General features: G+C 40.2%; 1 protein-coding gene across 1 annotated transcript in view; it reads right to left on the reverse strand.

Moving 5' to 3' along the window:
- Positions 1-14,734, reverse strand: part of Nceh1 (neutral cholesterol ester hydrolase 1) — a 67,665-nt gene that overhangs the window by 11,806 nt on the left and 41,125 nt on the right. Inside the window, exons 2-3 of the mRNA XM_047565114.1 lie at positions 9,175-9,403; positions 6,274-6,343 (exon numbers count right to left, since the gene is read on the reverse strand). Coding sequence (XP_047421070.1) covers positions 6,274-6,343; positions 9,175-9,403 — 299 coding nt within the window. The remainder of the gene's footprint in view (positions 1-6,273; positions 6,344-9,174; positions 9,404-14,734) is intronic.

A 14,734-nucleotide genomic window follows, 5' to 3' on the forward strand; every position in this document is an offset into this window, starting at 1 on the left:
CAGTAATTTTCAAAAGTGTTCTGTAGCTGCAACACAGGCTCTGTGTAAAGCCCCTTCCGTGCCACCCCCGACATATTCTAAAAGATATAAGCCACGGGAGAGAAGCTGAATTTTTAATGTTATGTAGAGATCAGAGCCAAGAAGACATTAGCTGAATATGTCAAAAAGAAGTAACTCTAGTTAATGACAATGAAGAAAATAAGAAACCTACTTTTTATTTTCCCTTGTACTGGGTACTGAACCAAGGGATTGCTGTACCACTGAGCTATATCCCCAGTCTTTTTTGTTTTGAGAAAGGGTCTTGCAAAGTTGTTGAGATTCTCACTAATGTCGAGGTTGGCCTCAAACCTGCAATTCTCCTAATTAGGCCTCCCAAGTCCTTGGGCACCACCATGGCCGACTCTGGAGAATGCAGTCTGCCCACCTTACAACGATGCCCAGGCAAAGGTGACAAGCAAGGATTCTCCACTCATGACTCTGAGGAAGAGCATGACAATGTGACAGGGAAAGTCACAGCTAGGTCAATGCCCCTAGCGTCTTTCAGAGGACCTTATACCTACAGCTACTTATGGAGATGCTTACTGCACTGTGCCTCGTAAAAGCACTGTGATTTTAACAGCTCACACCCATCTGATTTTATGGATGGAAAAAACAGAGGTTTCCAAGTTCCATTGCTTTTAACTCTGAGCAGTGAACTCACCCCTGCACTCAAACAGCTTGTCTTCTACAATCCATTAGCAATAGTCATCCTTACAGCTCTGTACAGCTCCAAGTCCTCTTAAATGGCAGGTGTCACCCAACGTTTGGGAGAATGTGGATAGTTCTAAGGCACTCACATAAAATGCAAAGTTCACAGAGCAGTAAAAATTCAATTAAAAGCAAAACACAATGTGAAAGACTTATCCACACCCCAAAGAGCAAGGTAAATCCCTTGTAGAATTTAATAATAACCCATATACCTATGCTTTATTATCTTTTTAAAAAGTTATTAAGGCTGGGGTGTAGATCAGTGGTAGAGTGCTTGCTTAGCATGCATGAGGCCCTGGGTTCAATCCCAGCATGGTGTAAAACAAAAAAGTTTCTAAATCTTCCTTGTCCCTTATGTTTTATGGTTCTAGTATTATGTTTTATTGAACAAATTAGAGATGATAAAGCATGTAACTAACTTACACTAAAGTTGATAAAATAAGTTTATGGCTATAAAATAACTTTCCCACATTACACAATCGAGGATACATTCATGAAACTTAGATATAATAAGGTGAGGATTTTTACTCATTTATCACATTTTTTTTTACAACTAATGTGTAAAAAATGGCATAGTGATGAAGAAGATACTAAGTAGTAGGCATAACTTTTGCCCTTTTTTTTTTATAGCTGAAAGTCCTTACATATCTCAGTTACTAGGTCTGTCCCCAGACCCTTGAGTCAGCACAGGTGACATGGATGGAGAGGGATTCCAACAGGATGTGAGCACCCAGCCCTTGCCAATCAGTTTTCTCAGACTGTAATCTTCCTCAAGGCCACAACCCACATGAAGCAGAGGCACGATGCCACTACCCACTCCTGACAGCCTCCAGGACAAGGAACAGCTGGCAGCAGAGAAGGTGGAATTTCAGGAGAACCAAGGGTTCCCCAAGCTCCTAAAGACTCTCAAGATCATCCACCCTTATGCCTCATCCTCATCACCATCGGAAGCATAAGCCCTTCCAATGTTCTTCTCTCCTATTTCATTCCCTAATGCTCGGTCACCCACTCGTCACAACACTTTGGACTTCCACTTTGTCTAAGTAGATTCTGCTCATCCTTAGGGGCATTATTCAAGCATCACAGTCTTCAAGATGGCTTTTCCGACCCTTCAAACTGGGCCCAGTCTTGCTTGCAGAAGCTGCTACTGCTCATCCACTTATCACACTGAACATTATTGTTCAAACTTTTGTTTCTCATCGACATTGTGAGAACAGGAACTAAGTCTTACTCTGTTATGTCACCAGAATTTACATGGAAACTGGCACAGAACAGGAAATCAATCAGCAATCATGGAACAGAAGAAAAAGAGAGGGAAGCCATCAAGAAGAAATATGTTCCCAAGTTAGACCTCTGAACATTCTTTCCAGGAGAAGCGTCCTGATCACATGATCTTGGCTACACCTCAACTAGAGCAGAGGCGACAAGGCTGTCTGTGGCTGGCCTGAACCCCGAACACCTTATCTCATGTCTGAGGGATAAAATGTGCTAAGAGTTCCAAACACGTTGATAAGTACGTTTGTAAGTTGACCTTCTGTTCCACGGGCTACGGCACTCATCCTGCAGACTGTCTAGTGCTCTAGAACATCTGGAGCCCTTTTATATCAATTGTCCAAACTGACCTGATATCATGATTCCAGCTCGACCTGCTTTCACTTGGCATGCATGTTCTAAGTCTTATAGGTGCTGGGGACCCAAAAGAAAGGTTCCTGTTCTTTCCCCAGTAGTCACATTCTAAACACACAGGGAAGATTCCTAACCCCATGTGCACATGAGTTTTTACAACTTAGCAGAGGGTTACACAGTTGTGAGTAGCAGTACCTGAACGTTGCACTGTGAGGTTTCCCAGTTGATAAACTTCTGGATGCTACATTATATGGATTAGATACAAAGGGAAGATAAGATGACAGTAATCCCTTCTAAGTTGTAGTATTTAAATTTCTTTCTTTTTTCTGTTTGGTGCTATTGGGGATTGAACCCAGGGGTGCTTTACCACAGAGCTACACCCTAGCTGTTTTTATTTTATTTTTCTAGAGACAGGGTCTCTCCAAGTTGCCAAGGATGGCCTTGAACTTGTGATCCTCCTGCCTCAGCCTCCCGAGTAGCTGGGATCACAGGTATTTGCCACCCTATCTGGCTAAAAATAAATAAATAAATAAAAATAAAATCTTCTTAAATATATCTTATCAGTCAGGGCAGTGGCACACACCTGTGATCCCTACTACTTGGAAGGCTGAGGCAGAAGGATCACAAGTTCAAGGTCACCTCAGCAATTTGCAAGACCCTGCCTCAAAATAAAAATTTAAAAAGGCTGGGATGTAGCTCAGTGATATAGCGCTCTTGGGTTTAATTCCCAGTACCCCACCCTCAAATCTTATGTGTCCTTCTGTGTTTTATGATAGGTCTGGACTCAAATGAATACCTGTTTTACTTGAGACAGATGTCGATGGGTGGATATGAACTTTTAGGAAGTTCAGGGCCCCTTGCTAGTTGCTGATATTGAAGCTAAGGGCAAGTTGTGTGTGATGAATGGAGAATCCTCATGTACCAGGTAAAGCAACTCAACTTCTCTCTTTTTCTCAGACCTATGAGGAGCTGAAGCTACACAGTTCACCACTGAAGGGTCCCTGGACCTTCTTCCTCAGCAATGAGCTATAGGGCTTTGTGCCATCACGGAGCTCGGCTCCTGAAGCAGCCCGCTTTCCTCTGGTAGCTGCTCAGGCTAGAGGCACCATCATTTACTTGAAGGTTCCTGCTTTACCAAAATGCACAGAGAGCCCTTGGGTGGACTGGGAGACCTAGTTGAGAGTTCAGAGTGGCCCCTGGGAGTTGTCCAGAGGTGTCTGGAGCCAAATCTGCTGAGGAGGCAGTCACAGCACTACTCAGCGTGACTCTGGGCTTTTGTTCACAGGGTCAGAACTGCTTAATGACTCGGAAGAACGGCCCTTCCCAAAACTGCAGAAGAAAGGGTTCTCCTAGATCTCAGATCTGGAGTAGGAGCAAGAGCCATGAATGGCAAGAGAGGTGGAGGGAAGGGGAGATCTGGATGCGCATGGGAAATGGGAGTGGATGACATGGCCAAGCCCTGTCACTCAGGATTATCAGCTTCCGATTTGGGCTTGATACTAGATCAAAAAGGCATAGGGACCTTGGAAGCAATCTGCCTGGGTTCATTTCCCACCCTACACATGCGACTAGTTAGCAATTCAAACCCTAGGCAGAATACTTCGTTTCTCAGGTCCCAACTTCCTCATCTATGAAGAAAATATAAAAATATGTATCTTGGGTGCTTCATGTGAGAATTAAGTATGACTCTCCATGTATTCTATAAATATTTATTGAATGTCCATTCTATGATCAAGGACTTAGGAATTAGACCAGAGACCTGCACCAAATAGAAGACAAAGTAGGCCCAAATCTTCATCATGTCAGCTTAGGATCAGATTTCCTTAACAAGACTCCCAAAGCACAAGAAATCAAAGCAAGAATCAATAAATGGGATGGACTCAAACTAAAAAGCTTTTCCTCAGCAAGGGATACAAACAATAATGTGAAAAGAGAGCCTACAGAGTGGGAGAAAATCTTTTCCACACGCACTTCAGACAGAGCACTTATCTCCAAAGTTTATAAAGAACTTACAAAACTTTACACCAAAAATACAAAGAACCCAATCAATAAATGGGACAAGGAACTGGACAATTTATAGAAGAAGATATACAGGCGATTAATAAATATATGAAAAAGTGCTCAACATCTCTAGTAATTAGAGAAATGCAAATTAAAACGACTCTAAGATTTCATCTTACTCCAATTAGAATGGCTATTATCAAGAACACAAACAATAATAGATATTGATGTGGATGTGGGGAAAAAGGCACACTTTTACATTGTAGGTGGAGTTGCAAATTGGTGCAGCCACTCTGGAAAGCAGTGTGGAGATTCCTCGGAAAACTCGGAATGGACCCACCTTTTGACCCAGTTATGCCAGGGAAATTTCATGATTAAGCAATGAACAAAACAGAAAAAAGTCCCTAAAATCCCACCTTCATTAAGTTTGCACTATTTCCATTTACCACAATAAATATAATAAATTGAATATAGGGACACTGTTGGTATCTTTGGAAATTATAAGCCAGAGGAAGGTGGTCAAAGGCTGTGGGTGAAACCTGAACAGAGATCTAAAGGAGGACAGACAACAGATGCTAAAGCTCCTGCACAATGCCTGGCATGGAACAGACACACTGTCTCTTTATTACCATCATCACCACAGTCACAATTACATTCTTAGTTGCCCAGAAAAATGACTATTAAAGAACTGACAGAGACAACTCAAAACATCAAGATCACTACTACTATTGCTAATAATTACATCCTTAAAATTTGTTGAACACTTATTTCTATACTTAAGGTCTAGTTATCCTGGTTCTTAGAAAATAACTTTTCCAACTCTTGATGGTGGGGAAGAATCTCTTAAAATTTTGATTTGCTTTTAGTTTTAGAAAGTTAGTATCAAATGTTGCAGGCTCAATTAACAATAGCCAAGCTATAGAACCAACCCAGGTGCCCTTCAACAGATGAATGAATAAAGAAAATGTGGTATGTATACACAATGGAGTATTACACAACCATAAAGAATTATGGTATTTGCCAGTAAATGAATGGAATTGGAGAATATCATGCTAAGTGAAATAAGCCAGTCCCCAAAACCCAAAAGCCAAATGTTCTCTCTGATGCTAACCCACAACAAGAAAGGGTGAGGGGAGGAACAGACATTCATTGGATTAGACAAAAGGGAATTAAGGGAAAGGAGGGGAGATGGGAATAGGATATACAGTAGAATGAATGGGACATAACTTTCCTATGCTTATATGTGAATATACAACCAGTGCAACTCCACATCATATACAACTAGAAGAATGGGATCCTAATTAGAATAAGTCATAATCCATGTAGGGATAATATGTCAAAATACACTCTAGTGTCATGTATATCTAAAAGGAACAAATCTAAAAAGTATCAAATGTTGCAGGTAATTGGGTATTTGAAGTTTTTTTTTTTCCCCCCCGATAACTGGGGATTGAACCCACGTGCACTTTACCATTGAGCCACATATCCAGTCATTTTTATTTTTCATTCTGAGACAGAGTCTCACTAAATTACTGAGGCTGCCCTCAAACTTGTGATCCTCCTCCTGCCTCAGCTTCCCAGGTAGCTGGGATCATAGGTGGGCGCCACTGTGCCCAGCTGATAAGATATATTTAAGATGTGCACCAGTCTGACTACCCAAAGTTTCCAAAACTAAAATGAGAAAGTAATTCAAGGTGTTATTCAGCTAGCCCAAGAAATTTTAAGCCATATCTGATGTAATTTTTTTTTCTGATTATGTTAAATATGACATTGGGCAAATCTCTTACTACACTGGACCTTTATTTTACCTTCTATTTCAGCACTTTAAATAAAGTTACTAGACTATTATCTAGAATCTCTTATTAATAAAAAAAATTATAAGCAGCATTAATTACTTACTCAATGGAGACAATGACAGCATTCAATTCCTCAGCCATTGCTGTGCACAGCTCATCATAATACCTGATTTCTAAAAGAGACAAAGGAGTAACACTATTAAATGGGTCATTTAATACTGTCATAAATTTTGCTAAGCATGGATTGTTTTTAGACTTGGAGTTCACTTAATAATAAAAACAAACAATAAAAAGCAAATGTGAACAAATGTTTTATTATTGGAGTTACATGTAAAAATGTAAAATGCAATTATAATAAATAACAGAAAATGCATATGAATCTTGAATATGTTTCATAATGGAGAATATGAAATTCATCAAATTAATTCTGATTTTATAACTTTTCAAATGTATACTACCAAAAACTTTTTTAAAAAATCACAGCAAATAAGTTTCCTCCTTAGACTTATAAAATTTTGCTCTTTCAACAAGCTCATTTGCTGTGATTCAGAAGCATTACCAATTTGAGCAATAAATAAGGAACAAAATTTTAATCAAGTCCTAGCGTTTCTTAGAAGGGGGATCCAAAAGTCTTGGGGGACAGAGGAAATTTTAATGTATAAGAATTTAATCCCTTAATTGTTCTTACAATAAATTAAGATCTACATGGTACAAAAAGAGAGCCTAAGATTTAATATTTCCTATTTCCATTTTTGTACCAGGGATTGAATCCAGGGGTTCTTAATCAATGAACCACATCCCCAACCCTTTTTAAAATTTTTTATTTTGAGACAGGGTCTAAATTGCTTAGGGCCTCACTAAATTGCTGAGGCTGGCTTTGAATTCATGATCCTCCTGCATCAGCCTCCTGAGCCACTTGGATTACAGGCATGTGCCACTGTGCCTGTCCTAATAGTTCCTTAACTATGGCCTTTTCAAGGCAGCATTGGAACCAGAAGGTTAAGAATGACATATCCACCTGTATCCCTCCACCAATCCCAGCTCTTTCTCTATCAGAAGTGATTACTTACAATTACATAGAGAAGTCCTGATCAACACTTGTAATCCATGCCACTCCTGGCACCTACGCTTCCTGTCCTTCAAGGAGATATCACATCCGGCAAAGTGTCCAGTGCTACAGACTCAGTCTTTTCTAAGGCAGAGACCCTGTCTTATTCATTTTTGTATCCCCGCTCCTAGCACATAGGCTAACCATTGGTCCAGGTTTGCCCAAAACTGAGTTTTTGCACTCAAAGTCCTACACCCCAGGAAGCCCTTTGGTCTTAATTAGGCCTATATACTTGGTGACTAAAAGGATAAATGGTGGACTGGCATGGTAGCACACTCCTGTAATCCCAGTGACTAGGGAGGCAAAGGCAGGAGGATCGCAAGTTCAAGACCAGCCTAGGCAATTTAGAGAGACCCTGTCTCAAAATAAAAATGAAAGGGTTAGGAGTATGGTTCAGTGGTAGAGTGCCCCTGGGTTCAATGCTCAGTACCACAAATATAAAAATATAAAAATAAAGAGCTGGGCCCAGTGGCACACACATGAAATCCCAGGGACTTGGGAGACTGAGGCAGTAGTATTTAAGTTCAAAGACAGCCTTGGCAACTTAGTGAGACCCTGTCCCAAAATAAAAAATAAAAAGGGTTAGGGATGTGGCCCAATGGTAAACACTCCTGGCTTCAATTCTGGTACCAAAACAAGAAAAAGAAAAAGAATAAATGGTGACTATGAAGCTAAATAAAGTAGGATTTCTAGAGACATTTATACTTTTTGACCTTCTCTTCATTTAAAAATATATGTAATAGTAAAATAAAAAAAAAAAAAACAGGACAAGTTGCCATTGCCTTTACTAATTGTTTATTTTCTTTTCTTTCTTTTTTTTTTTTTTTTGCAGGTAGTAGGGATCAAACCCAGGGTCTCAGACATGCTAGGCAAGTGCTCAATCACTGAGTCACAAACCCAGTCATGCCATTGCCTTTAAATATAGGGGAAGCCAAAAGTTCTGGGCTAAAGACAAGAAAGTAGCTCCATAGTATCTTCAGGTAGAGCAAAGGCCCTGACTTCCACTGAGGCAGGCTTTTTCCTGGTTGCTTTGCTTTGCTGTCTGCCATTTGGACCCTTTTCTATTCATGAAAGAGATCTAACTCTAAAGAAAATGTTCTTGAACTTGGTGAGATTGTTTGTCTTTAATGGTTGCATACCCTTTATATTTCAATCTTTAGTTTCATAAGCTGATAAGATACTGTGAGATAATGTGTATTAAGAGATATCTACCCCATTTCATAGAAAGATAAAAATGTAAGTTGGCAAAAGAGCTACAGATAATTCCCTCATGTTCTGGCCCAGAGAAACTTCACCTTGTTTTGGTATAAATAGTTACCATCAACACTTTATAAGTTGATCAAAGGATTTAGATCATAGGAAAAAAATGTTTTTGAAACAGTCTGCTTGCATAAAGAAACAAACTTACAAGCAAAAACTTTTTACATATAATGATCATATAATTTATCATTCAAACAAGGAACTTCCTTTTTCTTCCTTTTTTCTTTCTTTCTTTCTTTTTTTTTTTTTCTTGGTACTGGAGATTGAACTCAGGGGCTTTACCACCGAGCTACATTCCTCGTTCTTTTCATTTTTCATTTTGAGGCAGGGTCTCAAAATTGTCAAGGGCCTTGCTAAATTGCCGAGGCTGGCCCTGAACCTGCATTTCTCCTGTCTCAGCTTCCTGAGTACTTATAGTCATTCACCATCACACCCAGCAAACCAGAAACCTTTTGAGAGTGAAAAAGCAGGCACTACTAATAATTTAATGGGGACACCAGAAATAACTGGGACAGTCCAGGAGACCCGAAATAAATGGTCCCCTTCTCCTTACCCAGGAAGAAAGACAAACTCAACCACATATCCTCCCCAGGCCCAACCACAACTCCAAACAATCCGCAGGTGGCAGGGACATACTTGCACTGGCCAACGCCCAGCCTCCTCCGTGGATGTAAATGACGCTGCGTCTCAGAGGCTCCTCTGGCTTTGGAGAGCCTTCAAATACTCTGACTTCCACCCCATCAAAGTCAGTGTCGGTCACCTTCACTTGGGCAGAGGACCATGCGCTTTTCTTTCCAAAAGAAACGATGATAAAATTCAGTGCAATCAGGTGATGGCTCAGTCCCAGGGAGTGTATCAGGTTACTCTGCAGGATCAGGGAGAGAGTAAAGAGAGAGAAGGGTGTCAACTTTGACTGCTCCCCAGAGCTTCACTCACAACACAGCATTTCTTTTTTTTTTTTTTTTTCAGTACTGAGCATTGAACCCAGGAAAGCTATACTTCTGAGCTATATCCCCAAGTCCTTTTAATTAATTAATTAGTTAATTAATTATTTTTTTTAGTGTAACTAAAAGTAACCTTTTTTTTGTAGTTGTCCTATCTTCTTTTATTTATTTATTTATTTTTTTATTGTAAACAAATGGGATACATGTTGTTTCTCTGTTTGTACATGGAGTAAAGGCATACCATTTGTAATTTATTTATTTTTAATAAACTTTTAATAATATTTGTGGTACTGGGGGTTGAACCCAGGGGTGCTCTACCACTAAACTACATCTCCAATCCTTTTATTTCTTTTTATTTTGAGACAAGGTCTCACTAAGTTGCAGAGACTGGCCTTGAACTTGTGATCCTCTTGCCTCAGCCTCCAGAATAGCTGAGATCACAGACTAACTCAGTATTTAAATTCTTACAAGCAACGGCTGCTGGACTGGAGGGTTCACTGGACACTTGTGCTATAACAACAAATCGTATTAATCTTTTGCTCTTAGAGTTGATAAAATATTTTCATGCCTGAGTTGTCTTTCATTTTCAACCAGCTTCCAGAGGGAAATGGGACAGATATCATTGATCCCATTTGATTGAGAAGACTTAGAAATGACCTGAACTTGTCCATTTAGCTGAACAGTGGTAATTCTGAGACTCATAGCTAAGATATGTAAATTCTAGGATTCAGTTTTTCTTAAATTTTGTTTCCTAAATAAGCACATCATCGTTCCAATAATATACCAGGAGTGGAAGAATAATACTTTAAGTGCAAATAAAAGAGGTAAGTTTTACATTTACTTTAAGTGCAAATAAAAGAGAGGAAAGTTTTATATCTACTTGAAGTGTTTTTAAAGTACTTCGAGGCTTACTTAAGTGTGTCTGGTTGTTTTGGGAGTAGGAGATGGGTGTGCCAGAGGAAAGGAACGAGTTAGCGGAGGCCCTGGATTTAGAAGCAGACCAGCTCAGACATAACCTGGAGTTGTTCAGAAAAGTGCAAAGAACATACAGGCCCCTGAAGTCACGGAGGCTGCACTCGTAGTCACAGAAGTTATCTGGCTGCAGTGATGCAAAGAAAGAAGAGGCCTAAATCACCCACCCAGCAAAGACCCTGCAGGGTTTAGTCTTCTCTTTCCACTTCTACAAGATCTCAGGAAGGGACCCAGCTGGGGAGTGACAGTGCTCTTAGGCAGAATATGAAATAGAATACTGGCAACCAGTGAAATTATTAATGCCACTGTAAGATCAAGGGAACAGTGTGAGCAGAAATTAGAACTATGTGACTCCTGTAACACACCATAACATAGCTCTCGAGGCTGTGCGTGGGGCACACTGGTATGCCTTGAGGACAGACAGGTGGCCCTCAGTGCTCACGCGCTCAGCCTTGGACAGCCACACTCCTGAGCCTTTACCCCACTGTCCCATAGAAATATTATCACTGTAAATATATAGATGTCTTGGCATGAAAAGAATTGGAAAGCACAGCATTATAAAACCATTAGCCAATATTCATGGAAAACAAGAACAAGAGGCAGTTAATCTAAGAAAGAACAGCTATTTCAGGAATCCGTTGTTAGTGATTTGTTGGCAAGTATAAATGATAGCACAGCAACCAAGTATTAATAAAAGAATCCAATTTCTGTATGTGCTCTGACATCAATTGCTCCATTTACTGAAAGAGTTAGTATTAATGTCCTTAATATTAAACGGACACATGAGTTGGGGCTGAGGGCTGTGCACACATAGGCACAGAGGATTCTAACCACTGACTTAAGGTCTTTGGCAAATTGGAAAAGAACAATTGTCATTTGAGTTTTGTGGTCAAATGTCAGTCTACCTGGGGGAATTTTTTTTTTTTTTTTTTTTTTTTTTGGTACTGGGGATTGAACTCAGGGCCTTGTGCTTGCGAGGCAAGCACTCTACCAGCTGAGCTATCTCCCAAGCCCACTACCTGGGGGAATGTTGAGGTTTGCCAGGGCATAGCTGAAGATCACTGTATTGGCCAAGATTTCTAGAGCAGACACAATAAACCCTTGTCAGCACTGTTATCAACTAACAGGGAGCAGGCACGATTCATTCCATTTTTTTTTTCTTTGTACTGGGGATTGAACCCAGAGGCACTTTACAACTGAGCCACATCCCCAGTCCTTTTAATTTTTTGATTTTGAGACAGGCTCTTGCTGTCTCAAAACCCCTCCTGAGTCACTGGGGTTACTGGCGTGCATCACTGTACCTGGCTTTCTTTCCAGTCTTCACAGGACGTGTAGCTTGATGGGCATAAGATGATGAAATATGAGCAAAGTAATGGGCAGTCTTGGCTCTGACACTTTCTAGTTTGAATTGTTTTTTCCTTTTTTTTTTTTTTTTTAGTCAAATGAAAACTTCATAAATATTTAAGACAAAGTATTTGTGTCTTCAACCGTAGAAACGCTCTAAAATAAGTCACTCGTCTTTATGGGTCAGGCAAGGGAAGATCATTCATTTCACAAGAAAACCCTCGTGGGTCTCCTTCATGTGGCGTGTGCTCCAGGTGCACAGACTTGACTGAATTTGCCCACACCTTTCTAGAAATGCCTCTGCTTATTAGCTTATGTTCATTTGCAGAATTTTTGAATCACTACCTGCGTTATTTACGACAGTGACGGGGTAGTATGGTAACAGAGTATGAATTAGAAGAGGGACAAGTTGTTTATGTAGGGGGAAAAAAAAAAAAAGACAGGAGCAAGAAAGGGTACCTGGTGGAAAAGAAAGAACCCAGGAAGTTGCTCCAAGAAAAACTGTGCTCATGTTTGGACTATGCTGATAAATTAGAAAATAGGAAAGTTATTCTACAGCCAGTGCCGTGATTCCTTCAGACTATGAAAAGGGAGAGAACTAATGGTTACCTGTTGTTAACCATTTACCGTTATTATTAATGAAAGCTCCTAAGTGCCTACAGTGAGTGCAGGGGAGTTTGCTGAATTTGGCTAGATTCCAGGAGGTAAGTACTATGCTATTCCTTCTTTAGAGGAGAGAAGTTTGGAGAAGAAGGAATCTGTGCCCAAGTTGGATTCCTAAAACCATGGAGGCATCACAGGTTGCATAGACTTTCCCTAGAAGTATTAGTTTAGGTCAGTGTGGGCCCGGGAAGCTGCTCTGAGCCCTGTCCAGTAGGGATCACATTTGCGTGTTCCTTCACACGATGTCATAGGGCACAACAAAATTGTGAATATCTTCCAGCTTTTTCCTCCAGTATTTAGTGTTTCCTCTAGTTTTTCTCACTGCTCCCCTCCCACCCCTCCTGCCCAGCAAATAAAATCAGGAGCCAGGCATGTCTACAGTTCATACTTCAGTGAAAGGGTATGAGAACAAACACCCCAGAAGCAGGCAGAAGGATCACAAGTTCAAGGCCAGTCACAGTAACTTAGCAAGACCCTGTATCAAAATGAAAAATAAAAAGGGTTGGGGATTTGGCTCAGTAGCAGAGTGCCCTTGGGTTCAGATCCCCAGTACAAGCCAAGAAGCAAAAAACAGAAAGAGGGAAGGTTGCAGCCTAAAAGTGATAGAATTTCTTTGATTAAAATTTCTTAAACTCTTACAGTTGATTTCCATGAAACACAGATGGAACATTATACAGATCAAGAGTTATCTTCCTTCTTTTGGTTTTGAAAAGTATACATCCTCCAGAGAATTTAAACACACATGCATATGCACACACACTGATTTGGAAGGTTACCTGATAATAAGAAATCTCCAATCATAGCAAGTGGTTCCCCAGGCTAAGTGGTGGGGAGGGGAAGAGAGTGTGGGATGAAATGAGAAATGCATGGAGAGATATCTAAAAGTCAATGAAAAAAGAACCCCGGGGTGCAGCAACTTCCAGCTAGCTCTGTGGAATCTGAAGCACTTGGCCTGTGTCTCATACTCAAGAAGAAATGTGCAGAAGCAAGATGGTAAAGAGAGGTGGGTGCAAGGTAGTCTAGGAAGATGGTGCCTCAAGTGGCCTTAGGCAGTTCCCCAAGCTCTACTTGGTCAAGGAGAAGTAGAATGATTTCATGTGCCAATAAAGACATAAATGTAGCAAGGGCTTGCATGAGTGTCTTGTAGAAGGGCCTGAGATAACCTCTTTCCTCTCCGGGTCCAATATATGTTCTTAAGGCTCCAACAGGAATAGAAGTGAGCATTAATGGACTTGAAGGGCTCTTATAAATAAAGCAAGGACTATCTGAGGGCAACCTGCAGGGAACACACACAAGGACCAGGTAAAACAAAGGTGTGGGCTGAGGATGAGTAGTACCAGATGGCCTCTTCAACTCAAGATGTCTGGGCATTGTATAAGATCCTCCAAAGCCTAAAAGCAAACTGTGACAGGGAGGAATTCCTAAACTCAGTGGGATTCAGGGTCTACCTTAAGGATGAAGAAGGGAGCATTAAAACACAGATCCAGTTATATTTCTTTTATCTTTAAATTTATGAAATGAGATTCAAATTCACTTAATATTCTAGAACTAACAAAGTTATGAAATGAGATTCAAATTCACTCAAGTAATATTCTAGAACTAACAAAGTTTCCCAAAATCTCTTTAGAAGTAGCTGGAAAACTCCAGCTACTGAAGAAGCAGGTGTAGAATTAGGGCCCTAGTCACCTAGAATTGGCTAATTGAAGTTATCCAGTGAGTTGCTAGAGGTCTTATAACTTGTTGCGACCAGTTCTAGGGGAGGAAGTTCTGCCTAAGGAGTTGGAAGAGGCTGAGGATGCTCACTGCTCTTCAGTGGAACAAGACCCAGTGAAAGACCCAGGTCTGATGGCCAAAGACAAAAGGACAAACAAGAATCAAAGGAAGACAAGGAGAAACTGTATATATATAAATATATATATTTTTTATTATATATATAATTATATACATATATTAGTTATTAGGTACATGAATTTGTTTGCTCTCTATTGATCTCTATTTCAACATATAAGTTATGAATATATTCTATGGATGGAGAATTTTAAAGGGGAGAAAGCGATAATATTCTGGAACGTAAGAGTAAAATAGAGGAGAACGGATGCTTTTAAATGAATAGTAAGCTAAATAGTAGGTGTATTAAAAGAGGCCTAGGTGAAGGGTTGTACAAGACCAGAGAAGGAAGGAACTTCTTCCACCTGGGGACATCCAGAAAGGTGTCTAGCCTGAACTGGGTCTTAGTGCAAGAAGTATGTATAACAAAGAAAAGGGTTGGAACC

The sequence above is a fragment of the Sciurus carolinensis genome, chromosome 9, assembly GCF_902686445.1.
Source record: "Sciurus carolinensis chromosome 9, mSciCar1.2, whole genome shotgun sequence".
Classification (NCBI taxonomy): domain Eukaryota; kingdom Metazoa; phylum Chordata; class Mammalia; order Rodentia; family Sciuridae; genus Sciurus; species Sciurus carolinensis.